Here is a 22,987-nt window from a genome sequence, read left to right as displayed (position 1 = left end):
CAGCAACCTCAGACGACCGTCACTGTCACGGAGAAGGAGCTTCCGTTCGAAGAGGTCTCCGAGTTCGTTCCGTCGCGCATTGAACCGCAAGAAGCGATCGTACAGGAAATGCCCGAGGAAGTGAAGGTTACCGAGGTAATCACCGAGGAGGGCATGCCCAAGAAACAAGTGATCAAGAAGCGTGTCATCATAAAGAAGGCTGGCAAGAAGGAACAGGTCACCGAGATCGTCACTGTCCAAGAGGACGATCAGCAACCTCAGACGACCGTCACTGTCACGGAGAAGGAGCTTCCGTTCGAAGAGGTCTCCGAGTTCGTTCCGTCGCGCATTGAACCGCAAGAAGCGATCGTACAGGAAATGCCCGAGGAAGTGAAGGTTACCGAGGTAATCACCGAGGAGGGCATGCCCAAGAAACAAGTGATCAAGAAGCGTGTCATCAAAAAGAAGGCTGGCAAGAAGGAACAGGTCACCGAGATCTTCACTGTCCAAGAGGATGATCAGCAACCTCAGACGACCGTCACTGTCACGGAAAAGGAGCTTCCGTTCGAAGAGGTCTCCGAGTTCGTTCCGTCGCGCGTTGAGCTACAAGAAGCGATCGTACAGGAAATGCCCGAGGAAGTGAAGGTTACCGAGGTAATCACCGAGGAGGGCATGCCCAAGAAACAAGTGATCAAGAAGCGTGTCATCAAAAAGAAGGCTGGCAAGAAGGAACAGGTCACCGAGATCGTCACTGTCCAAGAGGACGATCAGCAACCTCAGACGACCGTCACTGTCACGGAGAAGGAGCTTCCGTTCGAAGAGGTCTCCGAGTTCGTTCCGCGGCGCGTTGAGCCACAAGAAGCGATCGTACAGGAAATGCCCGAGGAAGTGAGGGTTACCGAGGTAATCACCGAGGAGGGCATTCCCAAGAAACAAGTGATCAAAAAGCGTGTCATCAAAAAGAAGGCTGGCAAGAAGGAACAGGTCACCGAGATCGTCACTGTCCAAGAGGACGATCAGCAACCTCAGACGACCGTCACTGTCACGGAGAAGGAGCTTCCGTTCGAAGAGGTCTCCGAGTTTGTTCCGTCGCGCGTTGAGCCACAAGAAGCGATCGTACAGGAAATGCCCGAGGAAGTGAAGGTTACCGAGGTAATCACCGAGGAGGGCATGCCCAAGAAACAAGTGATCAAAAAGCGTGTCATCAAAAAGAAGGCTGGCAAGAAGGAACAGGTCACCGAGATCGTCACTGTCCAAGAGGATGATCAGCAACCTCAGACGACCGTCACTGTCACGGAGAAGGAGCTTCCGTTCGAAGAGGTCTCCGAGTTCGTTCCGTCGTGCGTTGAGCCACAAGAAGCGATCGTACAGGAAATGCCCGAGGAAGTGAAGGTTACCGAGGTAATCACCGAGGAGGGCATGCCCAAGAAACAAGTGATCAAGAAGCGTGTCATCAAAAAGAAGGCTGGCAAGAAGGAACAGGTCACCGAGATCGTCACTGTCCAAGAGGACGATCAGCAACCTCAGACGACCGTCACTGTCACGGAGAAGGAGCTTCCGTTCGAAGAGGTCTCCGAGTTCGTTCCGTCGCGCGTTGAACCACAAGAAGCGATCGTACAGGAAATGCCCGAGGAAGTGAAGGTTACCGAGGTAATCACCGAGGAGGGCATGTCCAAGAAACAAGTGATCAAGAAGCGTGTCATCAAAAAGAAGGCTGGTAAGAAGGAACAGGTCACCGAGATCGTCACTGTCCAAGAGGACGATCAGCAACCTCAGACGACCGTCACTGTCACGGAGAAGGAGCTTCCGTTCGAAGAGGTCTCCGAGTTCGTTCCGTCGCGCATTGAGCTACAAGAAGCGATCGTACAGGAAATGCCCGAGGAAGTGAAGGTTACCGAAGTAATCACCGAGGAGGGCATTCCCAAGAAACAAGTGATCAAAAAGCGTGTCATCAAAAAGAAGGCTGGCAAGAAGGAACAGGTCACCGAGATCGTCACTGTCCAAGAGGACGATCAGCAACCTCAGACGACCGTCACTGTCACGGAGAAGGAGCTTCCGTTCGAAGAGGTCTCCGAGTTCGTTCCGTCGCGCATTGAACCGCAACAAGCGTCCGTACAGGAAATGCCCGAGGAAGTGAGGGTTACCGAGGTAATCACCGAGGAGGGCATGCCCAAGAAACAAGTGATCAAGAAGCGTGTCATCAAAAAGAAGGCTGGTAAGAAGGAACAGGTCACCGAGATCGTCACTGTCCAAGAGGACGATCAGCAACCTCAGACGACCGTCACTGTCACGGAGAAGGAGCTCCCGTTCGAAGAGGTCTCCGAGTTCGTTCCGTCGCGAATTGAGCCACAAGAGGCGATCGTACAGGAAATGCCCGAGGAAGTGAAGGTTACCGAAGTAATCACCGAGGAGGGCATGCCCAAGAAACAAGTGATCAAGAAGCGTGTCATCAAAAAGAAGGCTGGCAAGAAGGAACAGGTCACCGAGATCGTCACTGTCCAAGAGGACGATCAGCAACCTCAGACGACCGTCACTATCACGGAGAAGGAGCTTCCGTTCGAAGAGGTCTCCGAGTTCGTTCCGTCGCGCGTTGAGCCACAAGAAGCGATCGTACAGGAAATGCCCGAGGAAGTGAAGGTTACCGAGGTAATCACCGAGGAGGGCATTCCCAAGAAACAAGTGATCAAAAAGCGTGTCATCAAAAAGAAGGCTGGCAAGAAGGAACAGGTCACCGAGATCGTCACTGTCCAAGAGGATGATCAGCAACCTCAGACGACCGTCACTGTCACGGAGAAGGAGCTTCCGTTCGAAGAGGTCTCCGAGTTCGTTCCGTCGCGCATTGAGCCACAAGAAGCGATCGTACAGGAAATGCCCGAGGAAGTGAAGGTTACCGAGGTAATCACCGAGGAGGGCATGCCCAAGAAACAAGTGATCAAGAAGCGTGTCATCAAAAAGAAGGCTGGCAAGAAGGAACAGGTCACCGAGATCGTCACTGTCCAAGAGGACGATCAGCAACCTCAGACGACCGTCACTGTCACGGAGAAGGAGCTTCCGTTCGAAGAGGTCTCCGAGTTTGTTCCGTCGCGCGTTGAGCCACAAGAAGCGATCGTACAGGAAATGCCCGAGGAAGTGAAGGTTACCGAGGTAATCACCGAGGAGGGCATGCCCAAGAAACAAGTGATCAAGAAGCGTGTCATCAAAAAGAAGGCTGGCAAGAAGGAACAGGTCACCGAGATCGTCACTGTCCAAGAGGATGATCAGCAACCTCAGACGACCGTCACTGTCACGGAGAAGGAGCTTCCGTTCGAAGAGGTCTCCGAGTTCGTTCCGTCGTGCGTTGAGCCACAAGAAGCGATCGTACAGGAAATGCCCGATGAAGTGAAGGTTACCGAGGTAATCACCGAGGAGGGCATGCCCAAGAAACAAGTGATCAAGAAGCGTGTCATCAAAAAGAAGGCTGGCAAGAAGGAACAGGTCACCGAGATCGTCACTGTCCAAGAGGACGATCAGCAACCTCAGACGACCGTCACTGTCACGGAGAAGGAGCTTCCGTTCGAAGAGGTCTCCGAGTTCGTTCCGTCGCGCGTTGAACCACAAGAAGCGATCGTACAGGAAATGCCCGAGGAAGTGAAGGTTACCGAAGTAATCACCGAGGAGGGCATTCCCAAGAAACAAGTGATCAAAAAGCGTGTCATCAAAAAGAAGGCTGGCAAAAAGGAACAGGTCACCGAGATCGTCACTGTCCAAGAGGACGATCAGCAACCTCAGACGACCGTCACTGTCACGGAGAAGGAGCTTCCGTTCGAAGAGGTCTCCGAGTTCGTTCCGTCGCGCGTTGAGCCACAAGAAGCGATCGTACAGGAAATGCCCGAGGAAGTGAAGGTTACCGAGGTAATCACCGAGGAGGGCATGTCCAAGAAACAAGTGATCAAGAAGCGTGTCATCAAAAAGAAGGCTGGCAAGAAGGAACAGGTCACCGAGATCGTCACTGTCCAAGAGGATGATCAGCAACCTCAGACGACCGTCACTGTCACGGAGAAGGAGCTTCCGTTCGAAGAGGTCTCCGAGTTCGTTCCGTCGCGCATTGAGCCACAAGAGGCGATCGTACAGGAAATGCCCGAGGAAGTGAAGGTTACCGAAGTAATCACCGAGGAGGGCATGCCCAAGAAACAAGTGATCAAGAAGCGTGTCATCAAAAAGAAGGCTGGCAAGAAGGAACAGGTCACCGAGATCGTCACTGTCCAAGAGGACGATCAGCAACCTCAGACGACCGTCACTATCACGGAGAAGGAGCTTCCGTTCGAAGAGGTCTCCGAGTTCGTTCCGTCGCGCGTTGAGCCACAAGAAGCGATCGTACAGGAAATGCCCGAGGAAGTGAAGGTTACCGAGGTAATCACCGAGGAGGGCATTCCCAAGAAACAAGTGATCAAAAAGCGTGTCATCAAAAAGAAGGCTGGCAAGAAGGAACAGGTCACCGAGATCGTCACTGTCCAAGAGGATGATCAGCAACCTCAGACGACCGTCACTGTCACGGAGAAGGAGCTTCCGTTCGAAGAGGTCTCCGAGTTCGTTCCGTCGCGCATTGAGCCACAAGAAGCGATCGTACAGGAAATGCCCGAGGAAGTGAAGGTTACCGAGGTAATCACCGAGGAGGGCATTCCCAAGAAACAAGTGATCAAAAAGCGTGTCATCAAAAAGAAGGCTGGCAAGAAGGAACAGGTCACCGAGATCGTCACTGTCCAAGAGGATGATCAGCAACCTCAGACGACCGTCACTGTCACGGAGAAGGAGCTTCCGTTCGAAGAGGTCTCCGAGTTCGTTCCGTCGCGCATTGAGCCACAAGAAGCGATCGTACAGGAAATGCCCGAGGAAGTGAAGGTTACCGAGGTAATCACCGAGGAGGGCATGCCCAAGAAACAAGTGATCAAGAAGCGTGTCATCAAAAAGAAGGCTGGCAAGAAGGAACAGGTCACCGAGATCGTCACTGTCCAAGAGGACGATCAGCAACCTCAGACGACCGTCACTATCACGGAGAAGGAGCTTCCGTTCGAAGAGGTCTCCGAGTTCGTTCCGTCGCGCATTGAGCCACAAGAAGCGATCGTACAGGAAATGCCCGAGGAAGTGAAGGTTACCAAGGTAATCACCGAGGAGGGCATTCCCAAGAAACAAGTGATCAAAAAGCGTGTCATCAAAAAGAAGGCTGGCAAGAAGGAACAGGTCACCGAGATCGTCACTGTCCAAGAGGATGATCAGCAACCTCAGACGACCGTCACTATCACGGAGAAGGAGCTTCCGTTCGAAGAGGTCTCCGAGTTCGTTCCGTCGCGCGTTGAGCCACAAGAAGCGATCGTACAGGAAATGCCCGAGGAAGTGAAGGTTACCGAGGTAATCACCGAGGAGGGCATTCCCAAGAAACAAGTGATCAAGAAGCGTGTCATCAAAAAGAAGGCTGGCAAGAAGGAACAGGTCACCGAGATCGTCACTGTCCAAGAGGACGATCAGCAACCTCAGACGACCGTCACTATCACGGAGAAGGAGCTTCCGTTCGAAGAGGTCTCCGAGTTCGTTCCGTCGCGCATTGAACCGCAAGAAGCGTCCGTACAGGAAATGCCCGAGGAAGTGAGGGTTACCGAGGTAATCACCGAGGAGGGCATGCCCAAGAAACAAGTGATCAAGAAGCGTGTCATCAAAAAGAAGGCTGGTAAGAAGGAACAGGTCACCGAGATCGTCACTGTCCAAGAGGACGATCAGCAACCTCAGACGACCGTCACTGTCACGGAGAAGGAGCTTCCGTTCGAAGAGGTCTCCGAGTTCGTTCCGTCGCGCGTTGAGCCACAAGAAGCGATCGTACAGGAAATGCCCGAGAAAGTGAAGGTTACCGAGGTAATCACCGAGGAGGGCATTCCCAAGAAACAAGTGATCAAAAAGCGTGTCATCAAAAAGAAGGCTGGCAAGAAGGAACAGGTCACCGAGATCGTCACTGTCCAAGAGGATGATCAGCAACCTCAGACGACCGTCACTGTCACGGAGAAGGAGCTTCCGTTCGAAGAGGTCTCCGAGTTCGTTCCGTCGCGCGTTGAGCCACAAGAAGCGATCGTACAGGAAATGCCCGAGGAAGTGAAGGTTACCGAGGTAATCACCGAGGAGGGCATGCCCAAGAAACAAGTGATCAAGAAGCGTGTCATCAAAAAGAAGGCTGGCAAGAAGGAACAGGTCACCGAGATCGTCACTGTCCAAGAGGACGATCAGCAACCTCAGACGACCGTCACTATCACGGAGAAGGAGCTTCCGTTCGAAGAGGTCTCCGAGTTCGTTCCGTCGCGCGTTGAGCCACAAGAAGCGATCGTACAGGAAATGCCCGAGGAAGTGAAGGTTACCGAGGTAATCACCGAGGAGGGCATTCCCAAGAAACAAGTGATCAAGAAGCGTGTCATCAAAAAGAAGGCTGGCAAGAAGGAACAGGTCACCGAGATCGTCACTGTCCAAGAGGACGATCAGCAACCTCAGACGACCGTCACTATCACGGAGAAGGAGCTTCCGTTCGAAGAGGTCTCCGAGTTCGTTCCGTCGCGCGTTGAGCCACAAGAAGCGATCGTACAGGAAATGCCCGAGGAAGTGAAGGTTACCGAGGTAATCACCGAGGAGGGCATGCCCAAGAAACAAGTGATCAAGAAGCGTGTCATCAAAAAGAAGGCTGGCAAGAAGGAACAGATCACCGAGATCGTCACTGTCCAAGAGGACGATCAGCAACCTCAGACGACCGTCACTATCACGGAGAAGGAGCTTCCGTTCGAAGAGGTCTCCGAGTTCGTTCCGTCGCGCGTTGAGCCACAAGAAGCGATCGTACAGGAAATGCCCGAGGAAGTGAAGGTTACCGAAGTAATCACCGAGGAGGGCATGCCCAAGAAACAAGTGATCAAGAAGCGTGTCATCAAAAAGAAGGCTGGTAAGAAGGAACAGGTCACCGAGATCGTCACTGTCCAAGAGGACGATCAGCAACCTCAGACGACCGTCACTGTCACGGAAAAGGACCTTCCGTTCGAAGAGGTCTCCGAGTTCGTTCCGTCGCGCGTTGAGCCACAAGAAGCGATCGTACAGGAAATGCCCGAGGAAGTGAAGGTTACCGAGGTAATCACCGAGGAGGGCATGTCCAAGAAACAAGTGATCAAGAAGCGTGTCATCAAAAAGAAGGCTGGCAAGAAGGAACAGGTCACCGAGATCGTCACTGTCCAAGAGGACGATCAGCAACCTCAGACGACCGTCACTATCACGGAGAAGGAGCTTCCGTTCGAAGAGGTCTCCGAGTTCGTTCCGTCGCGCGTTGAGCCACAAGAAGCGATCGTACAGGAAATGCCCGAGGAAGTGAAGGTTACCGAAGTAATCACCGAGGAGGGCATGCCCAAGAAACAAGTGATCAAGAAGCGTGTCATCAAAAAGAAGGCTGGCAAGAAGGAACAGGTCACCGAGATCGTCACTGTCCAAGAGGACGATCAGCAACCTCAGACGACCGTCACTGTCACGGAGAAGGAGCTTCCGTTCGAAGAGGTCTCCGAGTTCGTTCCGTCGCGCGTTGAGCCACAAGAAGCGATCGTACAGGAAATGCCCGAGGAAGTGAAGGTTACCGAGGTAATCACCGAGGAGGGCATGTCCAAGAAACAAGTGATCAAGAAGCGTGTCATCAAAAAGAAGGCTGGTAAGAAGGAACAGGTCACCGAGATCGTCACTGTCCAAGAGGACGATCAGCAACCTCAGACGACCGTCACTGTCACGGAGAAGGAGCTTCCGTTCGAAGAGGTCTCCGAGTTCGTTCCGTCGCGCGTTGAGCCACAAGAAGCGATCGTACAGGAAATGCCCGAGGAAGTGAAGGTTACCGAGGTAATCACCGAGGAGGGCATGTCCAAGAAACAAGTGATCAAGAAGCGTGTCATCAAAAAGAAGGCTGGCAAGAAGGAACAGGTCACCGAGATCGTCACTGTCCAAGAGGACGATCAGCAACCTCAGACGACCGTCACTATCACGGAGAAGGAGCTTCCGTTCGAAGAGGTCTCCGAGTTCGTTCCGTCGCGCGTTGAACCGCAAGAAGCGTCCGTACAGGAAATGCCCGAGGAAGTGAGGGTTACCGAGGTAATCACCGAGGAGGGCATGCCCAAGAAACAAGTGATCAAGAAGCGTGTCATCAAAAAGAAGGCTGGCAAGAAGGAACAGGTCACCGAGATCGTCACTGTCCAAGAGGACGATCAGCAACCTCAGACGACCGTCACTATCACGGAGAAGGAGCTTCCGTTCGAAGAGGTCTCCGAGTTCGTTCCGTCGCGCATTGAACCGCAAGAAGCGTCCGTACAGGAAATGCCCGAGGAAGTGAAGGTTACCGAGGTAATCACCGAGGAGGGCATGCCCAAGAAACAAGTGATCAAGAAGCGTGTCATCAAAAAGAAGGCTGGCAAGAAGGAACAGGTCACCGAGATCGTCACTGTCCAAGAGGACGATCAGCAACCTCAGACGACCGTCACTGTCACGGAGAAGGAGCTTCCGTTCGAAGAGGTCTCCGAGTTCGTTCCGTCGCGCGTTGAGCCACAAGAAGCGATCGTACAGGAAATGCCCGAGGAAGTGAGGGTTACCGAGGTAATCACCGAGGAGGGCATGCCCAAGAAACAAGTGATCAAGAAGCGTGTCATCAAAAAGAAGGCTGGTAAGAAGGAGCAGGTCACCGAGATCGTTACTGTCCAAGAGGACGATCAGCAACCTCAGACGACCGTCACTGTCACGGAGAAGGAGCTTCCGTTCGAAGAGGTCTCCGAGTTCGTTCCGTCGCGCATTGAACCGCAAGAAGCGATCGTACAGGAAATGCCCGAGGAAGTGAGGGTTACCGAGGTAATCACCGAGGAGGGCATGCCCAAGAAACAAGTGATCAAGAAGCGTGTCATCAAAAAGAAGGCTGGCAAGAAGGAACAGGTCACCGAGATCGTCACTGTCCAAGAGGACGATCAGCAACCTCAGACGACCGTCACTGTCACGGAAAAGGAGCTTCCGTTCGAAGAGGTCTCCGAGTTCGTTCCGTCGCGCGTTGAGCCACAAGAAGCGATCGTACAGGAAATGCCCGAGGAAGTGAAGGTTACCGAGGTAATCACCGAGGAGGGCATGCCCAAGAAACAAGTGATCAAGAAGCGTGTCATCAAAAAGAAGGCTGGTAAGAAGGAACAGGTCACCGAGATCGTCACTGTCCAAGAGGACGATCAGCAACCTCAGACGACCGTCACTGTCACGGAGAAGGAGCTTCCGTTCGAAGAGGTCTCCGAGTTCGTTCCGTCGCGCGTTGAGCCACAAGAAGCGATCGTACAGGAAATGCCCGAGGAAGTGAATGTTACCGAGGTAATCACCGAGGAGGGCATGCCCAAGAAACAAGTGATCAAGAAGCGTGTCATCAAAAAGAAGGCTGGTAAGAAGGAACAGGTCACCGAGATCGTCACTGTCCAAGAGGACGATCAGCAACCTCAGACGACCGTCACTGTCACGGAAAAGGACCTTCCGTTCGAAGAGGTCTCCGAGTTCGTTCCGTCGCGCATTGAACCACAAGAAGCGATCGTACAGGAAATGCCTGAGGAAGTGAAGGTTACCGAGATAATCACCGAGGAGGGCATGCCCAAGAAACAAGTGATCAAAAAGCGTGTCATCAAAAAGAAGGCTGGTAAGAAGGAGCAGGTCACCGAGATCGTTACTGTCCAAGAGGACGATCAGCAACCTCAGACGACCGTCACTGTCACGGAGAAGGAGCTTCCGTTCGAAGAGGTCTCCGAGTTCGTTCCGTCGCGCATTGAACCGCAAGAAGCGATCGTACAGGAAATGCCCGAGGAAGTGAGGGTTACCGAGGTAATCACCGAGGAGGGCATGCCCAAGAAACAAGTGATCAAGAAGCGTGTCATCAAAAAGAAGGCTGGCAAGAAGGAACAGGTCACCGAGATCGTCACTGTCCAAGAGGACGATCAGCAACCTCAGACGACCGTCACTGTCACGGAAAAGGAGCTTCCGTTCGAAGAGGTCTCCGAGTTCGTTCCGTCGCGCGTTGAGCCACAAGAAGCGATCGTACAGGAAATGCCCGAGGAAGTGAAGGTTACCGAGGTAATCACCGAGGAGGGCATGCCCAAGAAACAAGTGATCAAGAAGCGTGTCATCAAAAAGAAGGCTGGTAAGAAGGAACAGGTCACCGAGATCGTCACTGTCCAAGAGGACGATCAGCAACCTCAGACGACCGTCACTGTCACGGAGAAGGAGCTTCCGTTCGAAGAGGTCTCCGAGTTCGTTCCGTCGCGCGTTGAGCCACAAGAAGCGATCGTACAGGAAATGCCCGAGGAAGTGAATGTTACCGAGGTAATCACCGAGGAGGGCATGCCCAAGAAACAAGTGATCAAAAAGCGTGTCATCAAAAAGAAGGCTGGTAAGAAGGAACAGGTCACCGAGATCGTCACTGTCCAAGAGGATGATCAGCAACCTCAGACGACCGTCACTATCACGGAGAAGGAGCTTCCGTTCGAAGAGGTCTCCGAGTTCGTTCCGACGCGCGTTGAGCCACAAGAAGCGATCGTACAGGAAATGCCCGAAGAAGTGAAGGTTACCGAGGTAATCACCGAGGAGGGCATTCCCAAAAAACAAGTGATCAAGAAGCGTGTCATCAAAAAGAAGGCTGGCAAGAAGGAACAGGTCACCGAGATCGTCACTGTCCAAGAGGACGATCAGCAACCTCAGACGACCGTCACTGTCACGGAGAAGGCCCTTCCGTTGGAAGATGTTTCTAATTTGGGAAAAAAATATTTCACGAAGCAAACTCACACAGTAGATTCACTTACCTCACAACTTGTTACACAATACAATAATCCACAAACTCACTCAGATACACTTCCTTTTGGTAAGACTATTATTTGTTGCTTGTCTGCACCTTCTAGTAGTATATCGTTGCTTGTTTGGATAATTTATCGTATCATATTTATTCTAGATTTGGACACTAAAGAAAACACTTCGTCAACTTACATCACTACATTTGAATCATGTACAGACAACAACCAAACAGTCATCAAGACCAAAAACATAAAGATAACACAAGAGCAGGGGGCTCTTATTGAAGAGCCTTTGGATATTGATGACAGTATAGTGCATTTTCCGAGTATGCAGTCGGAAGTACTAATTGAGGAAGTACAAGGTAATGGTTTCATTACATTTTCATTAATTATAGTATCATCTATCAATTGTCTACACTACTCGCGCTTTCTACTCTGCATACGTGTAGTTGAAGCACATACTTAAACTGATACTTCTACTTATCACGCAGAATCTGCACCACAACCTCACCTTACAGACCTTGAAGAGACACCTACGATTGTACAAGAAGTCGAAACAAATCACAGAGCTCAGAAGAAACAAATACAAACACATATTCAACAGGATACAACGATTCTTCCTTTTAACGAGGGTACAGTCACAATACCAGAAGAAGTAGCCCAAACAGCCGATGCTCATACCGTAATCTCTGCGCAGCTAACAGGCAAAATATCAAAAGGAACTGTTATCCAAGGGGTCGATTTATCTTTAATTGGGCAAGAAGAAACTGAAGCGCCTCTAAGAACATTCGATGCACAAAAAGAACAAGCATGCATAACAACGGAACTACCTGAAACAGTTAGTGTGCAACAAGTATTGACTGCCTCGGGCACCATTGGTAAGCAAGTCACTAAAAAGAAGGTCCTTAAAAAGAAAATCGGTCAAAAAGAGGAACAGATCGAAATAGTTACAGTGCAAGAAGACGACAAACCGGCTGAAACAACTATAACAGTGATCGAGGAACAAACTCCGTCATTAGAACAGATAAAGGATGACACCAAGCCAAAGAAAAAGAAGGTGAGGGTCATTAAAACGAAAGATGATACTGATGATGTGATCGAACGATTGCTTAATCTAGAAGTGAAGAGAACAGAGCTCGAGCAATACGAGAAAATTGATGTTGACCTACCCAAGAGGTCCCGGCCTATCGAAGAAACGACGATCGTAGAGCATCCTGATGTATTGGAAGAAGTTCGAACCGAGGGTGGTGTTATAAAGAAGCAGACTATAAAGAAAAAGATCATCAAGAAGCGTGTTGGTCCGAAAGAGGAAATCACTGAGGAGGTAACAGTGCATGAGGAAGGTAAACAACCTCAAACCACTGTTACAATAAGCAAGCAAATTGTGCCATACGATAACACCGAGCCACTGGATGAAGAATTGAGACCTCAACAAGCGATTTCTCTAGACGATGATGCTTCTGTTAAAATTGTTAAAAAGAAGACAAAGAAGGTTGTACACCCTACAACAGTGTTGGAAGAAGTGCCACAAGAAATATCTAAAAATCTACCGACAGAGTCAGTACCTGCTGAACAACCAATCATCGAAGAGCTTCCTGAACACATTGAGGTTGTAGAAAGTGTCAGCAATGATGGCAAACTCAAGAAGCATACTACTAAAACGAAAGTTATTAAAAAGAAAACGGCTGACAAGATAGAAGAGGTCAAAATTGTTACAGTTCAGGAAGATGACCTGGAGCCAGAAACAACAGTCACCATGACAGAGGAAGATAATGTTCCTGAAGCAGTGCAGGTCGATACTCCAATCGTGAAACCCAAGAAGAAAAAGGTTAAAACTATCAGAAAGAAGGGAGACAATACTGATGATATCATTGAGAAGTTACTGAACTTAGAAGTGCAGAAAACGGAGCTCGAGAAATACGAAAAGATTGACGTTGATATCCCTAAGAAAATTACTCCCAAGTTACTTCCAACGCATATTTCTTCAGACGAAACGTTAGAAAAAGAAACCCGTAATACAGAAGGCACCGGAAAACAAGTAACTAGAAGAAAAATCATCAAAAAGAAATTCGATCAGCAAGAGGAACAGATCGAAATAGTTACAGTGCAAGAAGACGACAAACCGGCTGAAACAACTATAACAGTGATCGAGGAACAAACTCCGTCATTAGAACAGATAAAGGATGACACCAAGCCAAAGAAAAAGAAGGTGAGGGTCATTAAAACGAAAGATGATACTGATGATGTGATCGAACGATTGCTTAATCTAGAAGTGAAGAGAACAGAGCTCGAGCAATACGAGAAAATTGATGTTGACCTACCCAAGAGGTCCCGGCCTATCGAAGAAACGACGATCGTAGAGCATCCTGAGGTATTGGAAGAAGTTCGAACCGAGGGTGGTGTTATAAAGAAGCAGACTATAAAGAAAAAGATCATCAAGAAGCGTGTTGGTCCGAAAGAGGAAATCACTGAGGAGGTAACAGTGCATGAGGAAGGTAAACAACCTCAAACCACTGTTACAATAAGCAAGCAAATTGTGCCATACGATAACACCGAGCCACTGGATGAAGAATTGAGACCTCAACAAGCGATTTCTCTAGACGATGATGCTTCTGCTAAAATTGTTAAAAAGAAGACAAAGAAGGTTGTACACCCTACAACAGTGTTGGAAGAAGTGCCACAAGAAATATCTAAAAATCTACCGACAGAGTCAGTACCTGTTGAACAACCAATCATCGAAGAGCTTCCTGAACACATTGAGGTTGTAGAAAGTGTCAGCAATGATGGCAAACTCAAGAAGCATACTACTAAAACGAAAGTTATTAAAAAGAAAACGGCTGACAAGATAGAAGAGGTCAAAATTGTTACAGTTCAGGAAGATGACCTGGAGCCAGAAACAACAGTCACCATGACAGAGGAAGATAATGTTCCTGAAGCAGTGCAGGTCGATACTCCAATCGTGAAACCCAAGAAGAAAAAGGTTAAAACTATCAGAAAGAAGGGAGACAATACTGATGATATCATTGAGAAGTTACTGAACTTAGAAGTGCAGAAAACGGAGCTCGAGAAATACGAAAAGATTGACGTTGATTTACCGACAAAATTGAAAAAACCGGAAGAAAGTATTCTTGAAGAACTCCCTAAGTTATTGGAAACAAAGGAAGAATCGAAGTCAATTACCAAAAAGAAATCTGTTAAAACCACACCAACGCTAAACTCCACTATCTTAGAAACAGTTGCTGAATATCCTCTTCCACAAGCAATTGTCGAAAATCTCGACTTTAAAGACCAACCAATCCTTGATGCGGTGTCAGCGTCTGTCGGAGCACTATTTCCCCAAACATATGAACAAGTACAAGAGTTTGTATTTGAGATGCCACAGGAGCAGCTGCCAGTTGTTGAGGAAATGCCTGAGGAGACAAAAGTACAAGAAATTGTCACTGCTAGTGGAGCTGTTAAGAAACAAACTACAAAAAGAAGAACTGTTAAAAAAACCACTGGCGATAAACAAGAGTTGGTTGAAGTCATCACGGTGCAGGAAGAAGGACAGGCACCAGAAACAACGATTACCATTACAGAATCCGAAATTCAAGCAGAGCTGCCGGTTGTTCTCGAGGATGTAGAAAGTGAAGTAAAACCTAAACCTAAACAAAAATTGAAAAAGAAGAAAGTCAAAACTATCGAAACCACCGATGAAGTGGATGATATCATTGAAAAACTACTTAATCTCGAAGTAAAGAAAACTGAATTGGAACGATACGAAAAAATTGAAGTTGAGTTGAAGAAACGGGCCAAATTAGTCATAGAAGAGGAGGTGCCTCAGCCCGAGTCCTCAATAGCAATTTTGGAAACTTTAGAGCAACCAGCAACTACCACTGTGCATAAGTCTTTGACAAAGCAGTTGCCAAAAGACACAGAAGAATTGAAAGAAATGTCAAAAAAGAAACCCAAATCGACACATCTCACAGAGCTTGAAAAACAACCACTAATAATTGAAACAAAAGAAACTGCGATAGTTTTAGAAGAACAGCCCGAAGAAAGCGTTGCAGACCGACCGAATGCTAGTCCGGAGAAAACAAGTAAACCAAAAAAGGTTAAAAAATCTAGGACCGTCATAGAACAAGAGATATCTTCAAAGCACGAAGGACTTGAAGTAATTTCAGAGAACATTGCCTCAGCTAATGATCAGTCTGAGCCTGCTCCAATAATTCAAGCGCCGGAAGAATTGACGGAAACCGATATAGCTCGTGAGCTGGTCATAACCGAGCCATTGCTTCAGGAAGCCGTGATAGAAGAATCTGCGGCAACGTTCCTAATGTTCACCGAAAAATCGCTAAAGAAAACAACTTCTGAGAAAACAGAGGACTCTCCTGCCGTGGATCAAGAATCCAAAAAGGTTGAGAAGAAAATAAAGAAAAAACCGAAAAAGATGATTAAAGCAGAAGAAGATGAAGAGCTGCAACGATTGCTAAACCTAGAAGTGGAAAAGACACACCTAGAACAGTATGAAAAGGTTGAGCTTGATAGTAAACCGAAACCGGAAAAACCGAAACTAGTACTGGAGCCGCAAAAAATCGAGAGAAAAGAACAGAAACCACATCAAATGCAAATCACAGAATGTAACGAGCTGCCACAGATGGTTCGATTGAGAAAGGTAAAGATACCTGAGCGTAAAGAAGTGGAAGAAACGCTAGTGCCAAAAGTGTTACTGAAAAGCCGCATGGTCTTAGTAGAGTATCCGCCTGCAATGCTTCTACCAAAAATTATCAGTATGTCGATCCACAGAGCAATTGGGGAGATGTCAAGGATCGAGGAAGACGACGATGATATTAAGTTGAAAAAACTGAAGAAAATCAAAACTACAAAGGGCAAGAAAACTGAATTGGAAAAACCAGACCGTACTGATTTCGAAGATGTAAAACCCGAGAAAGAAGAGTTTGATCAAGAGGCGCACAGATATGAAAGAAAGCCAAAACAGATAACTAAGGACGAGCCAAACGAACGAACACTTACGCTTGGTAAAGGGAAATTGAAGAATGATGAACTTGAAGGCGAACAGGTAAAGCTAAAGAAAACACCCATAAAACACACGGAAAAAGACGAAGAACAGCCTAAGGCTTCTAAAAAGGAGATACTCAAACCATCGGAGGGCGAACCCGAGCAGAGTAAGCATCCCGTAGACAAACTTGAGTTTACGCCTTTAGATATTCCAGATTATTCGATCGACAGGGATGCATATGAAGCTCCGCAGCCTGAACAAGAAGTCCGAGAAGAGAAGGAGAATAAGAAGCCAAAGACAAAAAGGGCATCAACAGCTCCAGAAACAGAACAGGAGGAAAATAAACCGCTTGTTTTGGGCAAAGGTAAGCCTGCAGAAGATGCATCCGAGAACGATATCAAGTTTAGGATTCCGACAGCGGAAAAGCCTAAAGAGGAGCCAACCGATATCAAGCTCAAACCATTCGAGAAGCCGTCTCCAACAGAAGAAAAAACCGAAAGAGAGGCTGATCGTGACATGGCCCTGCCTTCCACACCGGAAAAGCCGCAACAATCGGACGTAGATATTACTGCTCCAGTGAAAGCGAAGAAAATTATAAAGAAAACCATACATAAACGTAAACCGGACAGTGTAGATCAGATAGCAGATGTGACCGATGAAGAAATCTCTCAAACCGTAACGGATATTGGAGACACTCTTCCGGATGTAATTACTGCTGTGATTCCTAAAACCATCGCCGACGAAGGATTCGAGAAGTCGGATGAATTTTCCGTATCTCCAACTCCAAAGAGTAACATCGTAATAGAAGAGCTACCCGAAGATATTCAAGTGACAAAGGGTGAAACCAAATCTGGTGCAATAGAGCAAATGACCGTTAGAAAGCGTGTTATTAAGAAGAGAAAGGACGACAAAGAAGAAATCATTGAAATCGTCACGGTCCAGAAAGGAGATGACATGCCTGAAGCAACCATTACAGTTACCCAAATGTCTCCGGATGAAACCATTACGGCACCCGATGAGAAATCAAAGAAGCGCAAGCTGTGCATCAAGAAAACAGTTAAACCTGATAGCCTAGAAGCAGATATTGATCGTTTGCTTAACGAAGAGATTACGAAAACTGAGCTGGAAGTTTACGAGAAAAGCGAGTACGAACCAACTAAGCGCTCCCGCGAGCAACCGGAGGATGCGTCATTGCAACCAGAGCCGTCAGTGCTGGAGCAGGTTCAAACCGTCAAGAAGCCAAGTAAAAAACCCAAGGCCAAGAAACCACAACAACAAGTCAGCTTATTACAAGAAACACCTACAGAATCATTGGTTCCACTCAAACCAGCTGGACACGCCGATACTCTACAGACACCCGACACAAAACACACAGAAGACAAACGTTCTTCAAGTAAGTACCTCGTGCCAATAATCGGTATTGCCATAAGCAACTGGTAATGCCACGGCCCGCTCTTATAACTAACTTAACAGTGCGTTTGTTCTTTAAATTAGTTTTCCGTAATTTAATTCGGGTCTGCCGTGTTAAGTTTTAATTCGGGGGTCTGTTAATGTTACTAATTTGGCTATATTATCGTCACAGGTGCAGCTACTGTGGATTTGCAAGAAGATACTTTCGTGACGAACGAGTTCGTTGAAACCGCACCTTTAGGAGATGTGGCGCAGCCCGTAGATATCCAGGAAGTAGCCACTGAGCAGCCCGAAGTGATAGCAAAGCCTCAAGTAACTGCCGCTCCTATGGAGCAGTTTTCAGATGAACCACTGGAACAGACGGACATCGTATCGACAGAGCAGCCAGAGGAACTTCAAGCGGCCCCTGTCGAGATAGCTTCCGATGTAACGGAGATGCCAACCGTGAGTAAACCCTTGATTGAAGCAGCACCCGTGGAAGAAGTGTTCCAACAACAGGTAGAAGAGACTGGTACGACAGAGGCGCTGGAGCTACCGACACACCATGTTGAGGCGGTCGATGTACCGGACGCTGCGACACAAACACCATCTGTGCAAACGAAGCCTATCCTTGAAGCGGCCCCTGTGGAGGAGTTACTCGATCAGGCCGAAGAGGAAACAGATCGTGTGCCGTCCTTGGCAATGGATACTTTTCAGGTTATCCCTATGGATATATCAGACCACGCCAATGAAAGACCGCAGGTGCAAGCAAAGCCTCTTTTGGAAGCAGCGCCCGTACACGATCAGTTTGATGTATCGGTAGAGGAAGCAGATACGGTAGCCTCGGTTACACTGGAAGAGGAGCATTTGACGCCAGTAGAAGTACCGGACGTTGCGACAGAGGTACCAGCCGTCGAACTTAAGCCAACAGTTGCGGCAGCACCTGCCGAAACTCAGCTGGACCAACCGGTTGAAGAGACTGCTCCTGTTGAGCTGGCACCATTGGAGGCTGAGAAACTTGAGCCCGTCGAAGAGCAGCGGGTTGAGCCGACAGAGCAGGCGCAGCTTGCTCCAGCGGCCACCGTCGAAATCGCGCCAGCCGAAGCTCCCAAGAAGGTCGTCATGAAGGTGAAAGTAACGAAGAAAACCAAGAAATCCATCGACGATGACGAGGAATTGCAACGATTATTAAACCTGGAAGTCGAAAAGACGGAGCTTGAACAGTACGAGAAAATTGATCTGGATGCAACGCCGAAGGCTAAACCAGAAAAGGGTGAGATTGTTAAATTAGAGCCTATTAAGATCGAGCGAAAAGAACAGAAACCTATTAAACAACAAATCACTGACACACAAGAACCACAAACAGTTAAACTCCGTAAAACAATCATCCCAGAGAGGCCGGAATTGCAGGAAGTGACGGTGCCGAAGGTATTACTCAAGAGCCGGATTGACCTTGTCGAGCATTCGTTCAAGGGTCAGCAACCAAAGATTGTTGAACTGGACACGAGACCGGGCGTAGGACAATTGTCGCACATCGAAGAGGACGACACGGAGCGTACTAAGAAGACCATTAAGAAGGTGAAGATTATTAAGAAAGAAAAACCAGAATTAGAAACACTGGATATAGAAAAATATGAAAAAGAACCAAAAGCTGAAGAACCGAAGGAGGAAGAAAAGCCCAAGTATCAACGCCAAGTGAAAGACACTCCTAAAGAGGAAACGGAGGAGCGTACTTTGCAGCTGGGTAAGGGAAAATTAGTGAAGGAAGATGAGCAGCAAGAAGAGGTTAAATTGAAGAAATTGCCCACAAAACCTAAAGAAGAAACTGTTGAACAAGAAAAGCCGAAGAAAAAGTCTACAGAAAAACCTATGGAAGAAGATTTAGAAGGCAAGAAGCGGCACGTGGAGAAGCCTACATTCGAACCAACTGATATTCCCGATTATGAAACCCCACTAGAGCCATATGTCAAACATGAAGACGAACCGATCGAAAAGCCTGCAAACGAGCCAGAAAAACCAGTGATTCCGAAGGAACCAAAGGTACCGCAGGTTCCGGAAGAACCAGAGCACAAGATTATTCTCGGTAAGGGTAAAAAACCGGAGCCGGAACCAGAAGATGAATTCAAATTCCGCAAACCTACTCCTACTAAACCGGAGCAAGAGAAGGAGGAAATCAAGCTCAAACCATTCACGAAACCCGTCCCAGAGATAGAGCCTAAAGAGCGTGAAGCGGATCGAGATATGGCTCTTCCTACTCCCAAGGACACTCCTGAAGATACGGACAAGGAAAAGACCCCAAAGAAAGTGATTAAGAAGATCAAAAAACCCAAGGCACCATCCCAGGAAGAGGAAACGGTGGCAGTCGAGGAAGAAACTGCGAAAGAGCCTGTTCCAGTTGAATTGCGTGCTCCAGCACCTGAGGCAACGGTTGAAGAAGCACCACTTAACAAAAAGCAATCGAAACAATTGCCAGTGGAGCAACCTTCCGAGGCAATGTTGCCACAGCCCATCGAAGAACATACCGAAGAATTGGTTATTTCTCAATCCGCACCAGCTGAAAAGCCCATTGAAACTATGCTAGAGCAGCTGGAGGAAGCTATTGTAGAAAAGCCAACAGAGGTACAAGAGCGTAAAGAAGTCAAGGGAATTAAGAAGAAGGTAATCAAGAAACCGAAAGCCAAACCGGAAGCAGATGTAGAGCTGGAACGTTTGCTGAACCTCGAGGTTGAAAAGACGGAACTGGAAACATATGAAAAGGTAGATCTAGAGCCGAAGGAAAAATTGAAACTAGAACCTCAAAAGCCGGTGGCAGTTGCGACGCCAAACGAAAAACCGGTGGAACCAGAGCCGGTCATCGTAGAGCCAATGTTCTCTGAAGCAAAGGTGGTTGAAGAAATATCGATCCCAGAAGAAATTAAAACAATAGCTCCTCAGCAAGAACCAAAGCTAAGAGAAACCGAAGCCATTCCCATACCGGAACATGTAGCCACTGCTGTACAGCAGAGCCCGGTTACAGTACTGAAGGACGAGCCAGCGGTTACGCCTGTTGAAGTGCCAGAGGTTCCAGTGGAGCCAGCGAAGGTAGATGAAAAGAAGGTTACCAAAAAGAAGATCATCAAGAAGCCGAAAAAGGCTTCTATAGATGATGATGAACAGCTACAAAGACTATTGAATCTAGAAATTGAAAAGACGGAATTGGAAAAGTACGAGAAAGTGGACGTGGAAATTAAGAAACCGGAAAAAACGGTAGAATCGGTCGATGAGCGGCATGAATCCCAGGTAGCTGTGGTTGAAGAGGCAGCACCGGTGGAAGTAACGATCAAGCCTAAAAAGACAGTCAAGAAACCGGTCGAACCCGAACCTGTGGATACCGAGTTTAAAATAAAGAAAAAACCGCGACTTCCTGAAGCACCAAAAGAAGTAGAGGAGCAAATTGTGCTGAAGAAAACGCCACCACCAGCCGAAGAAACGATGAGCGTGGAACGTATTATCAAGATCGAGATAGAACAGCCGGAAACGAGCAAGCCACTGATCGAAGAAGTGGAACAGGATGAACCACATGCACCCGATGAAACGGAGGCAACAGTGGAACCTGTTGTCGAGGAACCAGTCGACGTTGTATCGTTAGTGGAAGAAGATATCGTACCGGTACAACCACTGGTAGAAGAGGTTCACGATGTGCAACCGATCATTGAGGATGCAATCATTGAGGTTCCCTCTGAGGAGATGCCTAGGATCGTGGAGTCGGTTCCTATTGAAGCGATCGTTGAAGTGCAACCACAGGCAGTGCCCGCTCCTAAAGTCATCGAAAGCAGACTCGAGACCTTAGAAAAGGTACTGGAAAAACCGGCTGAAAAACCGAAGAAGAAGGTCGTGGTGGTCAAGAAGAAGAAGGCAAGCATCGATGACGATGGCGAGTTACAACGGTTGTTGAACTTGGAAATCGAGAAAACTGAGCTGGAACAATACGAACGGGTAGACGTAGACCTGCGAAAGCGAGAAAAAGTTCAGATTGACCAGCAACCAAAACCACAACAAGCGGTCGAGTCCACCGTGGAACCTGAACAGAGTGCGCAGGTGAAGCTGCCACACAAAAAGAGTCAACCGAAGGTAGAAACCATCGAAGAAACGGAGGTTGAAGTTAAGATAAAACCCAAGAAGCAACCGATGACCGAAGAGGTTGAGCAAGAGACCACAATTTCTCTCAAGAAGCCAAAGAAAAAACCACAAATTACGGAGGAGACCGCTACCGAAGAGGTAATCGTACTGAAACCATCCGTACCCAAGCCGGAAGATGTTGAAGATGTGGAGGAAGTGGTGAAATTAAAGAGTAAACCAGCACCGTATACTACGGACGAGGCAGAAGCCTCGTTGGAGATTGTTCGCAAAGTAGAACAGCCAGTGGAGATTTCAGAACCGGCGATTCAAACCACGGAACCGGCGATAGTACCGGTGGAAGAAGTAGCTAAGAAACCGGAAGAGAAGAAACCAAAGAAGAAAGTTGTGCCAAAGAAAAAGAAGGAAGATGACATTGATGAAATTACTAGAAAGCTGCTCGAGATGGATGTGCCGAAGACGGAGTTGGAAAAGTATGAAAAGGTGGATCTGGAGCTGGCCAAGAAACCCAAAGACACAGTCGAAGAAGTCACGATGGTGAAACGTAAGCCGAAAATTAAGCCATCCGTCGAAGAAGAAGAAGAAGAAGTGGAGGCGAAGCTCGCTCTCCCGCGCAAGAAATCAGCAGCCCCAGAACCAGAAGAGGCAGAAGCCACGTTTAAGGTGGCTAGAAAGCCTTCTGTGCCAGCTGAGACCGAGGATGTTGAAGCATCAATTACCATCACCAAAGAACAGGAGCTGCCGGAAGAAGAGATAACCGAGCATGTGGTGGTACGAAAGCAGCGACCTCGTCCCAAGCCAGCCTTCCGACGCGAGGTGCTGGATGAAGAGGAGGTACGCATTAAGAAGATCAAAAAGGTGCGACAACCGCGTCCTGTCTTCAAGGATATTGAACCCGAAAACGTAACGTTCCGGCCGAAGCGAACTAAACACATTGAAGACATTGAGCAGGAATTCAAGATTCAATTGGATTCCTACGCCCGTGAAGAGATATCTATGTCCGGCCGAGTGAAGCTCCCCGCGCCGTACAGCTACGGTGAGGAGACAGGCGAAGCCCACATCACAATCGTCAAGCAGGTCGACGAAGATGACGAGGTAGTGTACGAGGTCATCTATGACGATAGTGAACAGGATGCGGAAGACGATTACTACCGCTACGAGGAGGACACTGAGAACGTGGTGCTCGAGCTGCGCAAGCGGCGCGAGAAGCTCGAAAGCCTTATCACGCATCACGAGGAGGAGATCTCTCTCGACCTCACCATTCAACGCAACAGATCACAGCTCACCACCACACACGAAGAAGAATCATTCACACTGAAACAGCCCAAGAAAGTCCTACCGACATACTCTGAAGGTTTTTATCACCTCCAATTACTCCCTGTTACTGTTTGGAATTTGCGCTCTCTTTCTTTCTCTCTCTTTCTCTTTATCTCTCTCTCTCTCTCTCTCTCTCTCTCTATCTCTTGCGCTCTCGCTTTATAGATTTTTATATTACTATTTACATTTATTTCTTTGCACTCTTTCTTCTATGCCTTCTCCTTTCTCTTCGCCATATCCTATTGGCCGTTTTGAAACGCTTAAAATTTTTTGGCGAATGATGCTTTGGAATTTGGAGCAAGCACAGCTGCCCAACAGGTGGCTAAGTGATTCACGCGCAATCAATTCACAAACTGAA

At 48.2% G+C, this 22,987-nt stretch overlaps 1 protein-coding gene across 1 annotated transcript in view; it reads left to right on the top strand.

Annotated features, from left to right (window-relative positions):
- Positions 1-338: 338 nt before the first annotated feature.
- The window catches only part of LOC125953704 (titin-like), a 30,062-nt gene continuing 7,413 nt past the window's right edge, over positions 339-22,987 (top strand). The window contains exons 1-9 of the mRNA XM_049683424.1: positions 339-384; positions 1,630-1,869; positions 3,862-4,119; positions 4,369-4,866; positions 10,345-10,425; positions 10,675-10,879; positions 10,967-11,170; positions 11,300-17,200; positions 17,390-22,666. Coding sequence (XP_049539381.1) covers positions 358-384; positions 1,630-1,869; positions 3,862-4,119; positions 4,369-4,866; positions 10,345-10,425; positions 10,675-10,879; positions 10,967-11,170; positions 11,300-17,200; positions 17,390-22,666 — 12,691 coding nt within the window. The 5' untranslated portion in view covers positions 339-357. The remainder of the gene's footprint in view (positions 385-1,629; positions 1,870-3,861; positions 4,120-4,368; positions 4,867-10,344; positions 10,426-10,674; positions 10,880-10,966; positions 11,171-11,299; positions 17,201-17,389; positions 22,667-22,987) is intronic.

The sequence above is a fragment of the Anopheles darlingi genome, chromosome 3 (genome assembly GCF_943734745.1).
Source record: "Anopheles darlingi chromosome 3, idAnoDarlMG_H_01, whole genome shotgun sequence".
Lineage (NCBI taxonomy): Eukaryota > Metazoa > Arthropoda > Insecta > Diptera > Culicidae > Anopheles > Anopheles darlingi.
Note: the sequence above shows the minus strand (reverse complement) of the source record. Positions and strands in the feature narration are given on the sequence as shown.